This window comes from Pteropus vampyrus, unplaced genomic scaffold (genome assembly GCF_000151845.1).
Source record: "Pteropus vampyrus isolate Shadow unplaced genomic scaffold, Pvam_2.0 Scaffold366, whole genome shotgun sequence".
Taxonomy (NCBI): Eukaryota; Metazoa; Chordata; class Mammalia; order Chiroptera; family Pteropodidae; genus Pteropus; species Pteropus vampyrus.
The window spans coordinates 964,325-984,804 of NW_011889147.1; the positions used below are offsets into that span (position 1 = coordinate 964,325).

At 43.5% G+C, this 20,480-nt stretch overlaps 2 protein-coding genes and 1 long non-coding RNA gene across 6 annotated transcripts; 1 reads left to right on the forward strand and 2 right to left on the reverse strand.

Annotated features, from left to right (window-relative positions):
- Window positions 1-350: 350 nt before the first annotated feature.
- On the reverse strand, window positions 351-5,267 carry LOC111731359. The gene is made up of 3 exons (XR_002777093.1): window positions 4,592-5,267; window positions 2,893-2,963; window positions 351-511 (listed from the first exon to the last, which is right to left on the reverse strand). It is a non-coding gene; the product is annotated as an uncharacterized LOC111731359 (long non-coding RNA).
- Window positions 5,268-5,360: 93 nt separating this feature from the next.
- On the forward strand, window positions 5,361-12,553 carry AKIP1 (A-kinase interacting protein 1). 4 transcript variants are annotated; one of them, XM_011379580.2, is made up of 6 exons: window positions 5,361-5,468; window positions 5,640-5,867; window positions 6,333-6,413; window positions 8,577-8,681; window positions 10,027-10,098; window positions 11,526-12,103. In XM_011379580.2, the coding sequence occupies exons 2-6, from the start codon at window positions 5,646-5,648 to the stop codon at window positions 11,691-11,693; spliced, it is 648 nt and encodes a 215-aa protein (XP_011377882.1). In that variant the 5' UTR covers window positions 5,361-5,468; window positions 5,640-5,645; the 3' UTR covers window positions 11,694-12,103. The 4 variants fall into 4 exon arrangements, with proteins under 4 accessions (XP_011377882.1, XP_011377884.1, XP_023378711.1 ...); XM_011379582.2 differs by lacking the exons at window positions 5,361-5,468; window positions 11,526-12,103 and adding an exon at window positions 12,123-12,553 and having other exon boundaries at window positions 5,475-5,867; XM_023522943.1 differs by lacking the exons at window positions 5,361-5,468; window positions 11,526-12,103 and adding an exon at window positions 10,264-11,519 and having other exon boundaries at window positions 5,475-5,867; window positions 10,027-10,218.
- Window positions 12,554-12,724: 171 nt separating this feature from the next.
- CUNH11orf16 (chromosome unknown C11orf16 homolog) lies at window positions 12,725-20,184 on the reverse strand. Its single transcript, XM_011379594.2, has 5 exons — window positions 20,018-20,184; window positions 18,590-18,746; window positions 16,443-16,674; window positions 15,101-15,751; window positions 12,725-13,688 (listed from the first exon to the last, which is right to left on the reverse strand). Exons 1-5 carry the CDS (start codon window positions 20,182-20,184, stop codon window positions 13,489-13,491), a joined length of 1,407 nt encoding a protein of 468 aa, XP_011377896.1. The 3' UTR covers window positions 12,725-13,488.
- Window positions 20,185-20,480: the final 296 nt, after the last annotated feature.

The window sequence follows — 20,480 nt, forward strand, 5'->3', positions numbered from 1 at the left end:
AGTAAACCTTAAGAGAATCAAAGGTTGTGTTTTAAAAGGTTAGGAGGGGTATAAAATTGGAAGGGAGCAGGAAGATCAATATATTATTTTTTAAAAAGCTGCTGGATCTGTCAGGATATATTGTGTCCGTGTTTAGGACATTAAAACAATACATAGGGAACACTTCCAGAATGATGGAGTGAGGTTGGAAAATCACCAATCCAAAAAGCCACAGTAAAACTATACAAAATTATTAAAACAATCGTTTCAGGATTTTTTTGATAATTGACCAGAGCACACAACAAATTGAAAAGCATTTATTAAAAACAAAAAAACTACCAAACCTCTGTAAAAAAAAAAATGCGGGGGGACGGGCAGGCGGGGTACCGAGGCATCAGAGACTCTTCCTATTCCTTCATCCCCAGCTCCACGTGGTAGTTCTATCAGGACAGGATTAGCTGTGAATACCCGCTCTGCTGGTGGAGGGTAATGACTTCATTTGGTGTACAAGGTATTGTTGAAAACGAGTGACCTTAGAAAACAAGTGGTAAACAATTGGAAAATCAACGTGGATGGCTGAGACTGCAATACTAGTTGGGGCAAGAAACAGAGCAGCTAGAAATATAGCAGTAAGATTCAGGAACAAGACTGCCAAAGTGGACCTTGACAAGCTCTCACATATCCTTGGTGTGTCCAAACTTATGCACTGGCTGAATGTGAGGCACTCACACATAGAAAACAAAAGGTCACAGCAGACTTGACCAAACTTTAAATGTTTCCCAGCCCATACACAGAGCAATACACAATGGGTAGAAGCCTTACTAGGCCCAAAGTATTTAAGTACAACCTCTTACAAATTATTAGCTGAACACTAAGCTATGCTGACAATCCCTAGAAGTCAGCTAAAAATAAAAACAAGAATTAAAAGAAAAAAACTAGGGAGAGACATCAGTGGCCATATACTCCAGGGGAGACAGACTACAGAATTAGTGCAGGCAAGTCACTAAACAGGGAAACTAACCAACGATGGCAGCAACTCTGAGGTAGAGAGGCAGTCAAAATCCAGAGTTGCTGTATTATCTAAAACAGAAGGCAGCAAACTATAGACTATGGCCCAATTATGGCCCATTGCCTTTTTTAACATAAAGTTTTATTGGAAGACATCTATACTCATTCTTTACATACTGTCTATGTCTGTTTTCACATTACAACAGTAGAGTTAAGTAGTTACAACAGAGACTACATGGCCTACAAAGCCTAAATTATTTACTATCTGGTCCTTTATCGAAAAAGTTTGTTAGCCCCAACAGGAATAGCTAATAACAGGAAAAGCGCTCGACATCATTAGTCATTAAGGAAATGAAAATTAAAGTCACAGTGAGATACTGCTTCACGTTCACTAGAATGACTATAATCAAAAAGACAATAACAAGTTTTGGAGAGGATGAAGAAAAACTAGAATCTTCATACATCACGTGTGGAAATGTAAAATGGTACAGCCACTTTGGAAAATGGTTTGCCAGTTTCTTAAAATGTTAAACATAAATTTACCATACCACCAAGCATTTCCACTCCTAAGTATCTCCCCTACAGAAATGAAAACATGTACCCACACAAAGTCTTGTATGCAGTCTTTCAGAGCAGCTTTATTCATAATAGCCCCAAAGTAGAAACAATTAAAATGGCCATCAACCAGTTCATGGATAAACAAAATGTAGTATATTCTTATAATGGAATATTATTCAGCTATAAAAAGGAATGAAGTTTTGATACATGACACAACATGGATAAGCCTCAAATACATTATGCTAAGTGAAGAAAGCCAAACAAAAAAAAGTCACATATTCATTCATATGGTACATTTATATGAATTATCCAGAAAAGGTAAATTTAGAAAGACAGCAAGCAGAATAGTGGTTGCCTGGGTCTAGAGATGGGAGGTGAGATTGACTGCATATGGTGGACACTAGGGATCTTTTTCAGCTGATGAAAATGTTCCAAAACTGGACGATGGTGTTTGCACAATTCTGCAAATTTACTAAAAATTATTGAATTGTATACTTAAAACAGATAAATTTTATATATATAAATTATACCTCAATAAAGTACTTTTTAAAAAAAACTCTACATGGATTCCAACTATTTATATCTTCCAAAAATTACTATTCCTTCAATCTCTGATGTTTTTAAAATGATAAAACTTTTCCACAATCACTCCTGCTCTGCAACCAACTTTTTAACTTCCAGTCAACTTTTAACAGGTTGTGAAAGCTAATTCTAAGAAGTTTGATTCATTTTCTTTAATCTGTATAATAATCAAGATGACAATTTTGACAATGAGTTTCATTCATCCGCCAATAACCCAATGAGTTGACGTAATCAGGCAAAATGAATGATCTAATGACTCAGATTGTAATACTACTTTACAAAGCTGTAATAATCCTAAAGCTCCTAAGTCTGCTGAAGAAATAAAAATACCACCTGTCAAATGAAATGATTTATACATTCTCCAGTATGTACAGTATAAATCATTGTCTGACTCTGGCATGATACCCACTTTTCCATCCTGTTTTTAACCCTTTTTTGTCTCCTTCACAAAGAGAAAAAGAATTTACATTGCACTTCACTGGACTTGTTTTTTTTCCTCAAAATGTCTCCCCAACATACAGCACCAATCTTTCCTCAGAGCTCAGGAATAAAGATTTCCTCCAACTAATCTATTCCCCAAAACATATAACCTAGACAAATAACTTCTGTGTGTTCTCTGTAATGAATTTACCCTCATGAAGAGAGAAATCATGAAAGACATATCGACAGTTCCTCTCTGCTGATGACCAGGCACGTTCCTGAGTATGTGTCCTCCCCTCCACTTGCTGTTCCATTTCCAAGTCTCTCTGTGGCTTTCACAAGTACCTGGCTTGCACTGTGTTTGATCCACAAGGGCCTTAATGGTAGGTCGTGTTCCATCATCATTCCCATTCACTCTTAAAAAACAGAAAAAGGGTTCTCTCAATCTGTGGTTTATAGAACAAATCTTGAAATTATAATATATATGTATATATAAATATTTATAAATATAAAAATGAATGTAAAGGTTTAATTTAGTGTCAGTCTTTACACTTATTTTTATTCCAACCATCATCTTTCCTATATATTTCTAAATGTAAAATTCTGGGAAATTTAGTTATAACTGAATATTCGTTACATTCTTTAAAGTGCATATAGGTATTTTTTAAAACCGATTCTTATCTGGCCTAATGAGTCTATTTAAATTAAAATTTAATCAAAGTAAATTCAACAATGTCTATTGAATATCCACTAATTAACAGGCCCACTAATTAACAGGATATTTAGGGACAAATAAAGAACAGTTTCTGCCTTCAAAGAGTTCATAAGCTGTTGAGAGAGAATGAACCACAACTATAAATAATTTATATCGGATTGAAATGAGTACCACCATATTAAAAAAAAAAAAAAAAAAAAGCTATGGAAACAGAGGTTGCACCTGGGAACAGCTGAAGATTTCAAGAGTTAATGCTTCTTCTAAACCAAAATGTGGGTTGCGGGTGGTAACAGAATTCTGGGGAAGAGGCAAGTGAGGTGAGACGTGGCTGTAGAATTGGGTAAATAAGGACATATTGAAAGACCAGGCTGCAGTCTGACTGAGGTAATACTAGCTAATACTTATTGAGCACTTACTATGTGCCAAATACTCCTCAAAGCACTTTGCACATGTTAACTTATTTGATCCTCACAATAACCCTTTGAGGAATGTACTATTATTCCCATTTTATAGATAACAAAACTGAGGTATAGAACAGTTAAGTAACCTGCTCTTTGTTGCACAGACACAGCCAAAAGTTGTAGAGCCAGGATCTTGAAATCAAAAAAAAAAAAAAAAGCCAAATTCTTTCTCACCCCTAACCACTCTCATTACAAAAGCAGTTAACAGGTATCTTAACTACCCCTTCTTCATTAATTCCCAGGCCATCTATCAAGGTCTAGCTCAAATAATTCCTTCTCTACAAAGCCTTCTTCGACCCCTCCTCTCCCAACTAAACAATATCTCCTCCAAGCTTCATAGCACTTTATCTGTTTCAATCTTATGGCAAGTCATATTTCGTTCCTGACATTACAGATGTTATGTGTCATTCTTTTTTATTCTCTTTTAGTTTGATCCACTTTCTAGTCCCCACAACTCCTAGGACAGTGCCTGGCACATAATAAGGTTAACTAAATCTATGGAGCACTAATTAGTTCTTTGCAAAGCACTGCTAAGCATTTTACAGAAATTATTTCACAAAGCATAGCAACCTAATTTACAATAGCTATTTTTAGCCCCTTCTATGGTAAAATACTAGACGCACTTTAAATTCAGTAAACAAGACAGATACGGTCCCTGCAAGGAGCTTACAGGGAGGGAGGTTGGTACTATTGGTATCCGCAAGTATAACGATGAGGAAAAGTGGGGCCCAGAATCACAGTAAAAACTGGCAGGGCCAGAATTCAAACCCAGAGCTCCAGCTGAGGGTTTTATTCAACTTTTTATGAGAAGAGAGCAGGAAATGAGCAAAAGCCCATATGGAGGTTGTTGTAGTATCCTAATATATACCTGGTAGCTCAGAACTGCTATAGAGCCATCTGTTGAGGAGCCTAAGGAAGCATTTGACATCCCTGTGTCCCTTAAAGTGGTCCTTCGTTAATTAGCAGTGAGACCTTGTACTGTATCTCCTATCAAATAACCCAATGGAGTGTGGAAGGTAACAATGTATGATTTCTTACTTAAACGTGGTGCAACTATTTTTTGAACGGTAGGCTCAAACCTCTAGAGAAAAGGCCTCCAAAAATGTCTGAGTCGGTACTTTGCACAGGCAGGGCGAGGAAGCCGCCAGAGATCCTACATACAGCTCTGGCACCTCTCTAACCCTGGGGCTCATAAATACCGGCCTTTTTGGCTGAGGGCTGTGCGTCCCACCATCCAGACTCCCTTCTCCATACGCCACGTTGGGAGGTGCACTGTTTGGCCTATCCTAGCCATCTCCTCTAATAAAAGTATCAATAACCCAAAATATTGATCAGGCAGAAAGGGGCGTCCGGACACATGTGTCTTATTCCCCACAATTTTTAGCCCAACAGGAGATCACCTGACTTTACACCGCATTCATCATGTTAATCGGCGGAGACACCTCCAAGAGCCACCGCCCGAGAGCAGGGGCTCCTCGGACAGCGCAGACCCGCGGCTTCCGCTACGGGTTAGAAAGGCCCCCGCCCCCAATGCTCGGCCGTTTGCCTGGCAACCTGCACGCAGAGGCCGCGACCGGGACGCAGGAGGAGTCTCCGTCGTGGGGCGCGCGTCCCGCCTCCCGCCACCCGCCAATGGCCTGCGCCCTGCCGCCTCGCCCGCTGGGGCTGCAAGGGCGTCTGGGCCCCGGGCCCAGCCCAGCCCTTCGCCCGAGCGCTGAGCGCATGCGTCTTGAGAGGCGGGCCGGGTGAGAGCCCCCTGCCGAGGGCGGGGGGAGGCGGAAATGGCCGGGGTCAGCGCGCCCTGGCTCGCCCCCGACCCGGAGGCCGCTGGGTAGCGCCTTGTGGGGGTCGTTGGGGGAGGTTGAGGCCAGGGCTCCGACCTGCTGACCCGCTCTTGTTTGTATGTGCCCGCGCAGGGAGACATGGAGAACTATTTGGCGGCCGCGGCGCTGAACGCGGTGGACCGACGATCCTTACAGCGCTCGGCTAGGCTAGGTCAAGAAGTGCTGGAGCGGGCCAGGAGGAGGGCAGTGGACTGGCATTCTCCAGAGCTTCCCAAAAGCAGCGTGAGGGTCATTGCCCGGGAGCCGCCCTACCAAGGAAGACGGCCCGGAGCCGGCCCCCAGCGCCTTCTCCTAGGAGAGGTGAGGGCCCCTGTGCTGGGGGACCAGCCCATTCATTCTCTCGGCGGTGGCCTGCTGGGAACCAGGGCATGCCACCCAGAAGCACGTGAGGGATCCTGCCCTTTGGTGAAAGCTATGAAGTATCAGGACAGTGAACGGAAAAGCCCTTTGAAAACTCGTGACAGTTGACCGATTCTTATTGGGTAGCTTTAGCATACCGCCGGTGCTCTGCTCTGGTTGGTTATCTTTTTAAAACATTCTTACATGCTACCACCTGATCAGAGGAAAGCCCGCAAACCTGTCTTTGTCCTGGACAAATTGCATGTCAATGTATTCCTTTTAGAGTTGGAATTTTCTCAGTAAAATCCTTCTTACTGACTTAAACTTGCAGAGCCTTCCGAAAAGTTAAAAGGAAGTTATTCCCAAAATGACTTCATTCTCCAGTAGGGAATACCAGATCTCACCTGTGACTCTCTATTTGAATAGAGAGAAGAAACATGCCCAACCCTCAGTGCTTCCTTCAGAACAATGGCTGAATTCATGGACTATACTTCAAGTCAATGTGGGGTAAGTTGGTGTAAGCCAAAGCCATGCTCCTGATCCACCTGCTGATGGATCACGAAGTGAATTTTTTTTTTTTTTTTTTTTTTTTTTTTTTTGCGGAATTTAGGGAGAATCTGGAGACTGTTTACCCTGTCCCGTCTCCTGGGCAGATTGCAATCAGTCAAGGATTTAAACCAGGGGATAAATCCAAGTCAGACGTCATTCAGTACTCTGTAGGTATTATTGAGGATTCAGTAGTGGACAAGTCAGAAGAGGTCTCTGCTCTCACTATTCTTTGAGACTAGTGGGAAGAAAAAAGCTTATTTGCTGAATTCCAAAACAATCAAGTACAAATATTAGGAGTTTTTAAATCTTTGAAATGAAGTCATTTTTTTAAAAAAAATCATTATGGCCACTCTAAACTGTAACTGAGCCTCTCTTTTCAAAATGTATTGAAATAAAAACAAAACCCCTACATTAGATCTTAAGCTCTTCTTCAATTTCCTGTAATGTAGCTTGTAAGTATGTCCCTATAGGTTCGTATCTCCTGTTGGCCACAAAGGTGGTTGGTTATGTGGAACAGGCAGCGCCCTCGTGGGAAGTGATACGGTTTGATGGCAGGAGCAACCTCTCAAGAGTCAGACCTATGTTCGCTACTTACTGGCTGTAATGCCTTAGGCCAGTTAGTCTCTCTCAGCCATACCTTCCCCAAATGAAGATCTTTGACATCCTTTCCAGCATTTACAGTCTATTTCTTTGGTTTCCACTGAGAGATGAACACCAGAAAACTGTCATAAACTGTAGCATGAGGAACTTATAATTTTTGGTACCATTCATTGAAATGGGTGAACAAAGGTTTTAAAGACCCTCTTCTCAAAACCATATACTAAGGCCATCTTTAAGTACTTTCAGGGAATATTGAAGGCAGGCCAGCCAACATTCAAGATTACCTACCTGGGAAGTACTCTCTGTCTTCTAGGATTTCCAGCAGACTCTGGTCTCTTCCAGCCTTAAACATTTTATGATTCTTATGTGGATGTGAGGGTGCTGGTCTATAAGGGAGAAGGAAGAGGATATTTCGTTTCTGCCCTGCCTTTCAATTTCATATATTAAGATTTTTAAAAATCTCTAATCTTTCTACAGCTTATATAAAATCCCCATGACTCCAAGAATAGAATTCCAACCAATGAAATATAGTTCAGAGAATATTTTTATGTTCTTATTCTGTAAATGGTTTTAGAAAAATTCATAACTTTGGCCTTACTGTAAACACTTTGGTTTATGGTTCAGTAAAAGGAATAATATTTGTCTTTGGTTTGAGGTTTAGCAAATTCTTCATTTTGGTTTTCAGTTCAAGTCTTCATTATGGAATGGAGCCTCAGAACCCCTGGCTTTCTGGGATAGAATTAAGAACAGTGTTCTGAGTTTGCCGTCACAATTTTGAAGCAGCCCCTAAAATACATCATTAGATCCATTATCTTGAAGTATTTTCCCCAGCTTCTCATTCTTCTGGTGTCATGCCTTAAATATTGTCCCTACACTATGTTCAAAACAAGCAGGCTTGTGATGTCCTTATCACTGGTCATAATCAAGGGCAAGTCTAATGTTAACTTCCAGGGCAAGAAAGGAAGTAGACAAGAAAAATGTTTCTGATCTTTTGGATTATTCTCCTTAAATTGCAGACTGCTTCCTCCCCTTCTCCACAGGGAAGAACGCTGCATAGCTGTTAGATTTATGTTACCATTTCCTGTTGTATTTCTAAATCTCAAGGAGAGGGGCTGCACCCCGCTCTTCTTTTGTCCTCGTCTGAGACTTAGACAATAAACATGGAACTGTTCATCAGAACTTGTCATGAGAGAAATGAAAGGGCATGTGCATTTGACATTGGGTCACAGTTATGAAAATTTTTTAACCTGGTGGAATCCTGCCCGGCTTTAGGTGGCCAGAGTTCTTGCCCTACAGAGGCAGCAGATGGCAGCAAAGTAATGCCAAATGAAATTTCCTTCTCTACAGCCACTTCTCATGGGTTGATTTGTTATGTGATTTCAGAGGCCTGTCAAGAGGACAGGTAATTTACTTTTGCTCTCTTGCCTCTCTTCTTAACCATACTTTGCCTAAGTAATGGAGGTTTTTGAAAATTTAACCAGACTGTTTGGTTACCCAACATCTTTCACATTACTTCTCTAGAAATATTATTCGTCTGTGCTAGAGGAAGGAGGGGCAACCCACGTCTATCGTTACCACAGAGGGAAGTCAAAGCTGCACTTGTGCTCGGACGTAGGGAATGGGCAGGTATGTATCCTCAACTGTCCTGTGCCCTCAGCCTCTCAAGACGGGAGACCCTATGTTCGGGAGCGCCTGCTGGATCTATATTATTGGATGCCTGCATGACTCAGCATCACAGTGCTCAGCGGAAATGTATCAACCCCCAGCCTCAGAGAACTTACAGCAGTGAACATGAAATAGCGGTTTGTCCAAAATATAAGATTGATGACTCAGTAGGATCTTCTGTTGAATCTGCAATTCTGGGCAATGAGATTCTTGGACAGACTTAAAGAAAAGAGTTTCAAATATCCTCTTCTCCATCTAAGGATAGGAAAGAGATTTTTCGTAATCACATATTTTACTCTAAGGTAGTGATACCTGTCTTTGGTAATCTTTAAAAAGTTCAAGGAAGGGGTCTCTTTTAACAAAATATTTTTTCTAAAGATAATAACAATTACAGGCCTCTCACTACAAACTTACCCGTATTTTACTATGTCATTCTGGGGATGATAAAGATTCTACTGATTCAACTGAAATCCTTTTTTGTTGTTGTTTTTGAAGAGAGTAGGTGTTTTTCTTTTTCTTTTTAAACTCCCTTAGTTATACTCAAAGATAACAAACAAGTTCAGAGTCTAATCCACAAGTTGGATTTCTGACTTCTATCCTATGGGTGTAGGGAACGGATGGAGGAGTAGCCACAGGGATATGAATGAGGAGGCCTGGATGCATGCTGGAAGTCCCTCTTGTTTCCCTGGCCTGGCATATGAGGAGTGACACCTCATACGCCCAAAGCCCAGGTTCCCTGTTCTAGCCTGGCCTAGGGCTCTCTTAAGTGAGCCTGACCCTAAGGGGGTTCCATGTGGGCAATAGTCATTCCTATCCCTCCCATTTCTTCCATAAAATGTAATTTGGTGCCTCTAAGGGAAATTGACTTTATCAGTTTAGTCCATTCCTCCCCTAGTATCGCTATTCCTGGGGGAAGCACAGAAGAGAATTCTGTTACCTGAGTGCCTGTTAAGTGTCACTCACTTTTGCACTTTAAATCTTCTCTACAAGCTACTATCTCATGTTATAGACTAAGAAACCAGGGCTTGGAGAAATTAATTTGTCACTCTCAGTAAAAATAGCAGAGATAGGATTTAAACTAGGTCTGTCTGACTCCAAAGTCCATATAAGGATAAAAAGTAATCACAGTAAACACCTGGGTAAAAGTACCTTGCAGAATTTACTAAAAGCCTTAATAACTTAGGTGATAACTTAGAAAAAACTGACAGAACAATTGTTAGTTCCTAATAAAGTAGGTGAAAATTTCTCTTTACAATCCAAAAGTCAGAGCTTGGGCACTAAACAAAGTTTCTGCTGGTCTCTTCAGAGAAAAGAAACATCCCTTGGTCTTGGAGGCATCTATCAAGCTGCAGAATGTGCTCTAGAGGCATCCCAGCCAGTGAGTACAGAGCTCCTAGTGTTCCTACACTGGGCTTCACCACCATTGCAGTTCCATAAACCAGTTGACCTTGTTATTGTAGGGTTCTTTATACTGGGTCTGTAGTATTTTTAAGTTGAGATGTTTTTATCCTTAGGGAGAGTGTACAACAATTTTTAAGTTGAGATGTTTTTATCCTTAGGGAGAGTGTACAACAATTTGGTTCAGTGTAAAATTATATTTTCTTGGTATCCTTCCTTCACTTGAAGCATCAGGGATGCTCTGTGCCTGAACTCAATAGTTGTGGTTGGAAAGAATGTGAAGTATTCACATCTCAGTTTCTACAGCTTAGCTGGGCTGGCACTGGGTCCTGCTGAAATTTCACCATCTGTTCAAGCAGCAGGAGAGGCCTGACCCTCGTGCTTACAAAGTAAAAACCATTGCTGAAATTCTGAAACATATACATTTGGTTAGATCGAGTTCCAAAACATTTTAAGGGATTTGTTCCCATTTTTCACAAATGTTTCTATGTGAAAACATACTGGGATGAGTTTTCATTTTAAAGATAAAGTACTCATTAGTTCGTAAACTCAGGAAATCTTTTGGAATTTGGAAGGACTAGAATTCTGAGGAAAGAAACTCTGGCATGTTGCTGTAATAATTTGCTAATTTTTGTTTATATACAATGTACTGTGAGCCAGAATGCACTAGAGGTAGTAGCAACTAAGAATATTCTGCTTCTAGTACAGATGTAAGTTGTTTGGCTTAGATGCCTCAACACTTGCTGGATTTGGGTAATGCTCATCTTCCTGAAGTTCATGGTACTGGAATCATGGATGCCAGTCTTACCCCTTTGCTTCCTTTTATTCAGACAAGTGAAGCATCTTTTGCTTTTTATAATTCTCATACAGCTCTATTTTCTGAAACCTACTTTTATTTACATAGTTGATGACCAATAAATAGTTGTGGCATTGTCACATATATTCACATCAGTTAAATGATAATAGACCTCCAATTTTACAGTCACTAGACATGAAGTATAAAGCATCTTGGAAAAAATTGGCTTCAAATCTGTCTGTAAGATGGAGGGGGAGTAGTTTCGTAAAAGTATAAATATTATCATTTATCCTACTGGAATTTGCTGGCCAGTGGTTTGGGGTTTTTTTTCCCCCCCCTGGGTGTGGTGGTAGAAATGACAACTTCTGGCTGTGGCTCCTTCTGAGCATTGAGTAAGCACGAGTGGTGTCCTAGCTGTGGATAAGAGCCTTGGCCCTTAATAACAGGCTCTTTTCTGGTTTGCAGCTTTGTTCTTTTGCCATTTGAACTAAAACCCATCCTCTGCCTGTACACCTGCCATGACCCACTTCCCTGCCATGTGTGAAGTTTATCATTAGAGGATGGTTTGTGCTCAGCTCAGCTCTAAACATAAATCTTTCCATTCACTACAGCTTCCAGTGTTTTATTCTATAGGAGAACCAGTCCTCCGAGGGAGAGCTTTTGCCAGCCAGCTGACTTGCCACGTGACAAAATGGAATCTACTCATAGTGTTCACAGCTTTAAGAGAATGTTTCATCGTCCTAATAATAAATTTAGCAAAGCCAAGTGAAAAAGAATGATTCCCATTATTCTAAGGTGCCTTGGCATTACTGGTAATCAGTGCTAACATGTGCCACTATCTGCTTTTGATCCCCAAACCAAACCTTTCCCTATATCTACTTTTTATCTTTCCACTCCAACTAGAGTGTTCCTTTTATGATCCTTCATGTTCCTGTAACACTTGAGCCTTTACAGAGTGTGTTCACATGCATGCTTATTTGTGAGGTATTATCACAGTCTTAGAAATAAGGAAACAAGGATAAGGAGAGGCTGAGACTCACCTGAAGGGTGGTGCTGTTGTACGGCTGACACTCGAAAGCAGGACCTCAATCTCCCACATTAGCGCTTCATTCCATCCGGCCCCTGGCACACAAAGGTAGCCTGGCGGAGGTGCCCTGGGCGTTGGGCTATAAAATCTCTTAAACTGCTAATATCCGCTTTCCTTCCAGGCTGAGAACATCTTTAAGGATCTCTACATAGAAGTCTATCCAGGAACCTATTCCGTCACTGTGGGTACAAATGACTTAACCAAGAAGACTCAAGTGGTGGCGGTTGATTCAGGACAGAGCGTGGACTTGGTTTTCCTCGTGTGATGTTGACCATCACATTTCCTTTTTTTAAGTAGCAATGAGAATAAAGCCACCATATGATTCTCTTAATATTTACACAGTAATCCTGCTTTTAGGGCTGACTGTAGAGGGTCAGTCTTCTGAGGAACTGGAGCTTGTCTCTCTCAAGGCCTATTTTAACTTGCAAATATAAAAATCCCATCACCCTTTTTTGCCCGAAAGTGATAATGATGCTGTCTGAATAGTTCTTACTGCTTGCTTTCCGAGTAAAGGTTAATTATGATAATAAAAGGAGAGATTTGGAAATAAAATTCTTTTTTTATTGATATTAAGGGCAACAAAATGTCATTTGTGTACAACTGTAGGCTTTATGAAAAGATGGCAGAGAAGCTGTGGACACATTTGCCCAAAGCAGGCCGACCACGACCTGTAGCTTCTGTGGAAGAGGCATCCTGAGGCTGATCTTACCAGGCCCCTGGCAGGGAGCCCCGGCCAGGCCCACCACACTCCTTTGCCCCTTCTGACAAATGCTTTCCTGCCACCCATCTGCAGGGAAGTCTTATTGTGGTGAAGATGCTGCTGCTTATTTGGCTGTCATCTGTGGCCTGCGCTGTACCTCCTTCCACTGAAGAAGGCTTTGTCAGCCACTTTGTAACTCTTCCTCAGGTATTTGCCATCACTACTCTTTAACTTCCTATAAGAGAAAAAAATCCTGAGAGTCTTATGCTGACTGTACTTGTAAGGATCAAAAGTCACTGATTCCAAAAACACGTTGATGTGTCCTAAACTCCTCTGAGCTATGCTACCAACAGTATTGTTGCATCTCTCTGTTCAGTTGCCTGGAAATCTCATTTGGAACATAACAGGTCTTTCCTCAGGAAGAATGCCAGTATTTTAAAAAAGACAGTTTTTGGTAGAGCAATGATAGCATTCCTAGTGAGGAACAGACTCCCATGGACATAGGGCATGTAAACCAGACTCATTCCCATCACCACAGGGTAGAGGGTCATTTAAACAGGGATCTTTACCCCCGCCCCCCAAGAAGCCAATGGTGACCTTTATGCATTCTGTAAGCCTTCTGAAATTATATGCAAAATTGTGGCTATGTGCATTTTTCTGGGAAGAGGAGCCATGGGTTTTATTTTCAAAGGAGTGTGATCCCAAAAGATCAAAGAACCATAGAATGCGCCTTTAAGAAGCCCCTTCTCAGCCATGCTGCTTTACCTAGGTCCTCTGGGCTGTTAGCCTAAGAGGAATTCCGGTCCCTCTGACGTGTCTTGGTACCCTGACTCAATTTCCTGTGTTCGGCTTCCTCTGGCAGGCCCTGTAGTGGCGTCACGTTGGTTGCTTCCAGGACCAGTTCCTTGGTACTCCCCACTGCTACGGTTTGGTCTCTCTGTTGTTTGTTGCCTTTCTCTTCTTTCCAGATGTTGGAACATCTTGTTCCTAAACCCAAAATTCAATTAGATATGTTGAATGTGACACCGTTTTGATGGAATTAGTCTTGATGACACAAGTACAACTATATCAAGGGTCACGGAATCTTTACTACCTGTTAGCTCCTAGTACTGCTCTCCATTTTTAACAAAGAAAAAGTATGTTAAACATTTCTGGCTATTATGCTTTTGAGAAAGGTTATATCTGATCACCAGATTTGGAATCGGGTAGAAGTTATCAGACAGTTTTCAAAACAGTCAGTAGGGAAAGCAAAGGTAACCAACCACCACCAGTTGATGGAGCTAATAAAGCACAGTGATCACAAAGGAGATAGTAAGCTGATGGTAAAACAAGTTTCCAGAGGTCGAATGAGGGAAAACAAAAATAATGGGAGATGTGGCCCCCTGAGGAACAGGACAATAATCTAAAAAAGAAGGAATACTGTAAAAGAAACCTATTCCCCTCCCTGACTTTTAAAGCTACAAATTGAATCCTGTTCCAGTTATAAGCAAGGGAGGAGAGTAACATGGCTGCTGGCAGCCAACGGTAATTGTGGAAGGCCGAGGGACCCATACAAGAGGCAGAGTCTAAGCATCAGTACTTAATGGCCACCAGGCACAACTAGGAGAAGCAAAGCAGCATATGTCCTTTAAAGGATACAAAATCTGGAGGAGACAGAGAAAAACTGTGGTGTTTGCCATTGTTTCCAGCCCTGGGCACACACGGTTTTATGCATGTCATCATGACTAGTTAGTCATGACACGAAATACCCCATCTGTAACAAGGGCTGGTGATGGGAACTTAAATAGTGTGGGCATGAAGCATATCATACTGCCCCTAAACCTAAAAGGGCATGTCACATGGTTCTTAGCTCAAGCCAAAGAAGTTTGGGGATGTCTGCAGTTTGCCAACAATAGCACTACCTCCCCTCTGAGCTGTAAAGGGTGAGCAGCATAATGCGGTGCCCCGCTTTCTACTCTAACTTACGAAGGGGCCCATCTGGAGGGAAGGGCCCAATGACCAGTGTTTAAAAAACAGTTTCTGTGCTTCTCAGAGCATTGAAGACTAATCAATGCCTGGAAGCATTCTGACTGTCCATCTAGAGGAAAATCAGGGCCTCTAAGAAAAAATGGTTGGGGCAGGGGCAATGTCCAAAGTAAATGGACAATGGCAGTGCCTGTCAGGAGAGACTAGTGAAGAAGGAAAGGACAGTTGTTGAATAGGGATGCAAACCTTCACGCAAAGATCAGCCCATCCTTTCCTGCTGGGCTTTATTGCTTACATGGAAACCTGTCATTACCCTCATCACAGACTCACCTTACTTCCAAACCCAGCTTAGTGGTCGTGTGGCTCAGATTCCTAAGAGACACATGGGAGGGAAGGGAGTTGGGGACTCAGCCCTGCCCCAGAAGAAGGTATACCTGGCTTCCCAGGATGCGGCTCAGGCCCGTTTCTCCTCCAGTGCCTCCACTCAGGCTGATGGAGGTCACCTTGCCTCCTCGGAGACTTCTCAAGAAGGATGGGGTCTGTGTTGACTGTGCTGTCCACCATCAGCCTCTGAGGGAAGCCCATCTCCAGATCATTCTCCAAATCCTCTTCAGAAGAGTTGGAGGAGGAGGAAGAAACAGCCATGGGAGCTTGTACAGTGACTCCCTCCTCTTTAGGACCCTCCAGGGGTAAGAGCTGTGCTGTGGGCTTCAGCTCCGCCTCTGGATGTTCTCTGGCTGTGACCCCAGAGGTTCTGGTTAGAGGCCACCAGGTGGATCCAGCCGAGGGGCAGCAGCAGAGGCAGCCCTGGTACAGCAGCTGGCAGCAGGCATTGGGGTGGCAGGGAGGGCACAGGAACGGGGTGCCCAGTGGAAGACCATTGGTGACACATCCAGTGATCGGCCCCAGCAGAGAGCAGCAAGGGGCCCAGAGGAGGGGACTGGGGTGCTCCCTGGTGAAAGGCTTGTGTAGCCTCTCCACAGCCTTCTTCCAGACAGCTGGGGGCACCCACCTGACCCCACCTAGAGGCACTGTAGCTATCTTGCCATTCCAGAAGTGAACAGTAATTTCTTCTTCTTTCCATGCTAGTAACAGAAAAGGGCAGCGTTTTGTTAAAACTGTATCTTCTATGTCATAGGAGAAAGGTTCTCCTATTCCCAAAAGCAAAACCTCAGCACAGCTCTTCTGCTCTGCCTGCCTCCTCATGCACACTTCTCCTTGGAGAGTGTGCCAGGAACATCCCCTCACCTGCTCCATATTTACCACATCCCCCTGAACTTGCATGCACCTCCCTGTCTCAGTTTTCATGTCAAAACCAGAATGCATCCTTGGGTGGAGAAAGAAGGAGCCTCCTCCTGTCATTCTCTGAATTACAGTGCTACTGACTGGTTGGCCCCACAGAAGGGGACTGTCCCAGTCTCTGGACAACTTGGTGGGGGACAGTTCATGAGTACTGGTGTGACGCCAGGATAACCCCACTATACCATAGGTTAGCTAACCAACATAGACATAGTAGTTTTAGGCTATTTTACCCTGATGGAAAATACTTTATAATCTGAAAGATATGGTTTGCATATCTGTTGCCACACCCAGGATTAAGCTGCAAGTGAGGGGCTAGGGTTTTGTTTTGTTTTTTTTTAATATTGCTAAGACCCCGGAGCTGTAGAGACAACCCTTTGTTCCCTCCTCTGGCCTAACCACCAGCCTTTGAGGACTACTTTGAGGCTCCTTTGAGGACTACTTTGAGGACTACTAGGTCAGTGCAGCTTCCCTTACCTCTCTGGGGATCTCTCGCCTCCAAGCCCAATACAGTGGCAGGGCCATACCGCCGTCTGTCTGGCTCCCAGGGTGCCAGCACCTTGTCCCCAGGTTGCAGTGAGTATTTTGTGGATGGTGAGAACTGAATGACATCTTCCCCTAAGATCACGCTCTGCCGCTGGGCTGGCAGCTTTGAGCCTGTGACAAGGGGGGTCTCAAATTCCACAAGCAGGGCCCCCAGCCTCTCCAGCTGTGGGAAAGAAAACACTCAGAATAAGATCTGGTATTAGAAAATACCACAGGGAGCACAATGCTTCCCTACAACCAGGCCCTAGTGCCAGGCCCAGGGTCTTCCTTACGAACATTGAAGGCCATTTAGAGAAGGAATAGGGACAAGTGCTACTTAGAGCTGATGGTGGTGGTGCAGATGCTCTTCCGTCTCTACCTCTTTTTGCCACAGGCAACTCTTGTTTATCACTTTCTGCCTTTCCTTTCCCATTGTCTTCCTTTTCTGTTTGTTTTTTTTTTCTATCTATTTTAGGCCTATAATCCCTGGGTCCTCTGGATCTTTCCCCAGTGCACTCCTCCTCCTCCCAGCACTTCCAAGAAGTGTTGTCCTGTGTCCATGACCAGCTAGGGGTATTGTATTCAGCCACAGGCTCACATGGACAAGGAGAGGCTGTGAAATTAGGGCAGCCCTCAGTACTGCCATTACCTCAGTGAGGAAGGGTTTAGATAAGCAAATGGAAAAGCATAAAAGAGAAGCTAGGAGAAGTACTAAAGCTGATTAAAAGTACGAACTTTTTTGAGAACTCAGTATGATTTTAAAGAGAAAGTCTGGTTACCAATTGCTTTTATCGGATCACTAGACAGAACCTATATTTGAGCAAAACTCTGCTAATACTTCATTTGAATTCACATTATTAGTTACTTGAAAATGACAAAATGACTTTGGAAATTATAGAATTCACATATTTTTAAGAATTCACACTAGGGGTGGCTCCATAGTGTAGTGGTTAGCACGTCTGCTTTACACACAGAAGGTCCTGGGTTCACGCCCCAGTGGAGCCACGGTCCATACCCCAGGTGCGCCAGGCCCTGGGTGCACAGAGCATGTGGGAGGAGACGCCCCACCTTCAGAGATCCAGCTCTTAAAGGGAAACGGCAACATCCATAGGTCAGGGGTGGAAGTGGGAGGGAGGGAGGTAAAGAGAGAAAAAAAGAAAAAGATAAATAGATAGATAGATAGATAGATAGATAGATAGATAGATAGATAGATAGATAGATAAAATTCACACTAGTCTTTCCTCCATGGGTCCACATTCACAAAGTCTGACTCTGAAAAGAAAAAAAAAATCCCAAAGTAAGCAGCCACTGAAGTAAAGGCCAGGCCTGCGTTCCCTCGTGCAGGCAACCGTGCTTCTGCGTGTGTGGGCGCATAGGCAGCACGTGGGCAAACACAGTTTGCTCCTCTTTCCCTTAGGCTAGTGCCCAGAATTCAACACGTGGAATTCTCCTCAACAAAGTACTTTTATCGTACACTTTCTTTGCTCTTATGGGTTAGTCGTGTCCCCCAAAATTTATATCTTGGAATCCTATGCCCTAGTACCTCAGAATGTGACCTTATTTGGGATTACAGATGTAATTAGTTAAGATGAGGTCATACCGAGTGTGACGGAGTAGGATGGGCCCCTGATCCAGCACTGATGTCCTTATAAAAAACAGAAATTTGAACATAGACATGCATACAGGGAGAATGCCACATGAAGATGAGGCGGAAATCAGAGTGATGCTTCTATAAGCCAAGGAACACCAAAGATTGCCAGCAAACCACCAGAAGTTAGGAAAGGCACATGGAACAGATTCTCCATCACAGCCCTCAAAAAAACCAACTCTGCCAACACTTGGACTTCCAGTCTCCAGAACTGAGAAATAGTAAATTGCTGTTGTTTAAGCCATTCCATTTATGCTACTTTCTTACACAGCCCTAGGAAACTAATACACTCACTGACATTACATTTTCACTTGTACAACCTGGCCGTGGAATATTTGTGCCTATCCAAGAAATTGAACTGCTGGGCACACACCGCTGACGAACATCACACAGGTAAGACAGGGCCACCCAGAGGAGTGTGCCAGGGAGATGTGGGGACTTAGGGACTTGCCTCTGGAGCAGCCTTTATCTGACCCCAGTAATAATAGCCATCTGGTTCCCTTCTTGCCAGGACCCATGTGTCAGCAGCATCTCCAACTCTTCCCAGCCAGCCAGGCCCCTGCCATGCTGGGTCAGCAATATGGAGACATGGGTGATAAGATGCACAGCTGGAAAACAAATTGGATTAGAGGGTGGAGAGGAGCAAGCCCTAAAAACATCAAGAAACATGCTTCACAGACAGATCTGAGCAGCACAATGGTGTGTGTATGACCTACAAGGCTGTGTGAAGAGAAATCTACCTAAAAAGTGGCAACCTATGACTCCTGGTAAGGTGAAGTCAACTGTGGGAACAGTCAGGAGAGGACAGTGAAAGGAACCATCATTTGAGGATTGGGAATTGCTTAAGGTAATCAAAACGTGATTAGCCTGGATATATTCAAGTTAATTAATGCTGGTTCTGAGACTAGACAGCAGGCTAGAAAAGGGTACTGGGAAGCAAACTCGAAGGGTGTGTGTGGGAACCCAGGGTGAGGCGTGGAGACTCGGATGGTAATGTCAAAAGAGCAAAACTGTGAGGACACTTGGCGCTGTGGGTCAGAAGGGAGGAGGCTGTTTTCGAGCTGGGGAAGCACAGAGGAGTTGAGTAATGGGCTGTGGGGACAGAAAAAAGAAGCTAGTTCTTGGAATTTTGTGGACAGGGCCGAACCGGGGGATGGGGGTTGGGGGTGGTGGTAGAATAGTTGAGTCTTTTTGTGTTTCTGAAAAAGCTGTTTATTTTGTGGGCAAGGCTGGATACAGGGATGCTTAACTCTGGCTTTGCACAAGATGGTCCACATAAGTGAATCAAGAAAGGGGGCTAATTAAGGGTTCAAGCTGGCATGTCCCTAACCTAGGAAGACTAAATGGAGTAGCACGGACATGAATCTTGGGGACTTACACAGCTCGTCTGTGCTTATAGGCTGTTCCCCTCTTGAAGTCACTCTTTAGACAGATGACTGAGGATACTATTCAGGAAAAGCCAGGATAACTGAGGGGTACTGAGAGAACCTGAAGAGGGACCCGGAGACCTCACCTGAACTGTTGGTTTCAGAAACCCTAATTTCTCACATAGTGCTGGAGCAATTCTCAGTTGATGGTAAAATGAGCTAGAAACTTTATAACTGTGATGCTTGACTGCCTTTTCTCGCACATGCCAACTCTGGCATCTGCCACTCTGTTACAAGGTAGGACAAAAGCCAGGCGAACCCGTGAGGTCACTAGGGTACGATGTAGATGGGGGTCATGTCATATCTTAAGTAAATCATAGCCCACACAGTAAAGAACCCTTTAGGCCTTCCCAAGAAACAAGTTCTCTCCCTTGTGGTACACTATCTAGAGCCAAGAACAGAGGAAAAAGGAAGGTGCACACCACTCCCAACTAAATGGCAGAGACCAGTACCTGGTGAGGGGGTTGTGCCAGGTGAGCCAGGGTGCTTGGAGAGCAAAGGGGCAGGTGAAGGAGAGGTCCCAGGGAAGAGCAGTGCTGGTCCAGGCAGGAGTCTCCAGGGTTGTGGCCACGCTGCAGTATTTGGGCAAAGGCACCCCAGGCTCTGCGGAGGATTCCATGGCCTTAGGAAAAACCACCTGAGAACAAGCATCACCATTATTTGAGTTGCAGCCCACAGTTCAGGAGGAGGCACCTGACTGGGGCAGGACTCAGCTCTCTGTGGTTGCCGTCTCTCTGGGACCCCACCAGCTCCCACAAACACTCAGAGTGTCCTCTGAACCAACTGCCTTGGGAACCTCAGCTCAGGAAATAGGAGATGGGTTGAAAGAGCAAGAGCTGTGATTGTAGAGAAACCAGCTTTAAATCCTTCACAGCCTATTGGCTGCATGCTCACTTCACCTCTGCACTTCAGTTA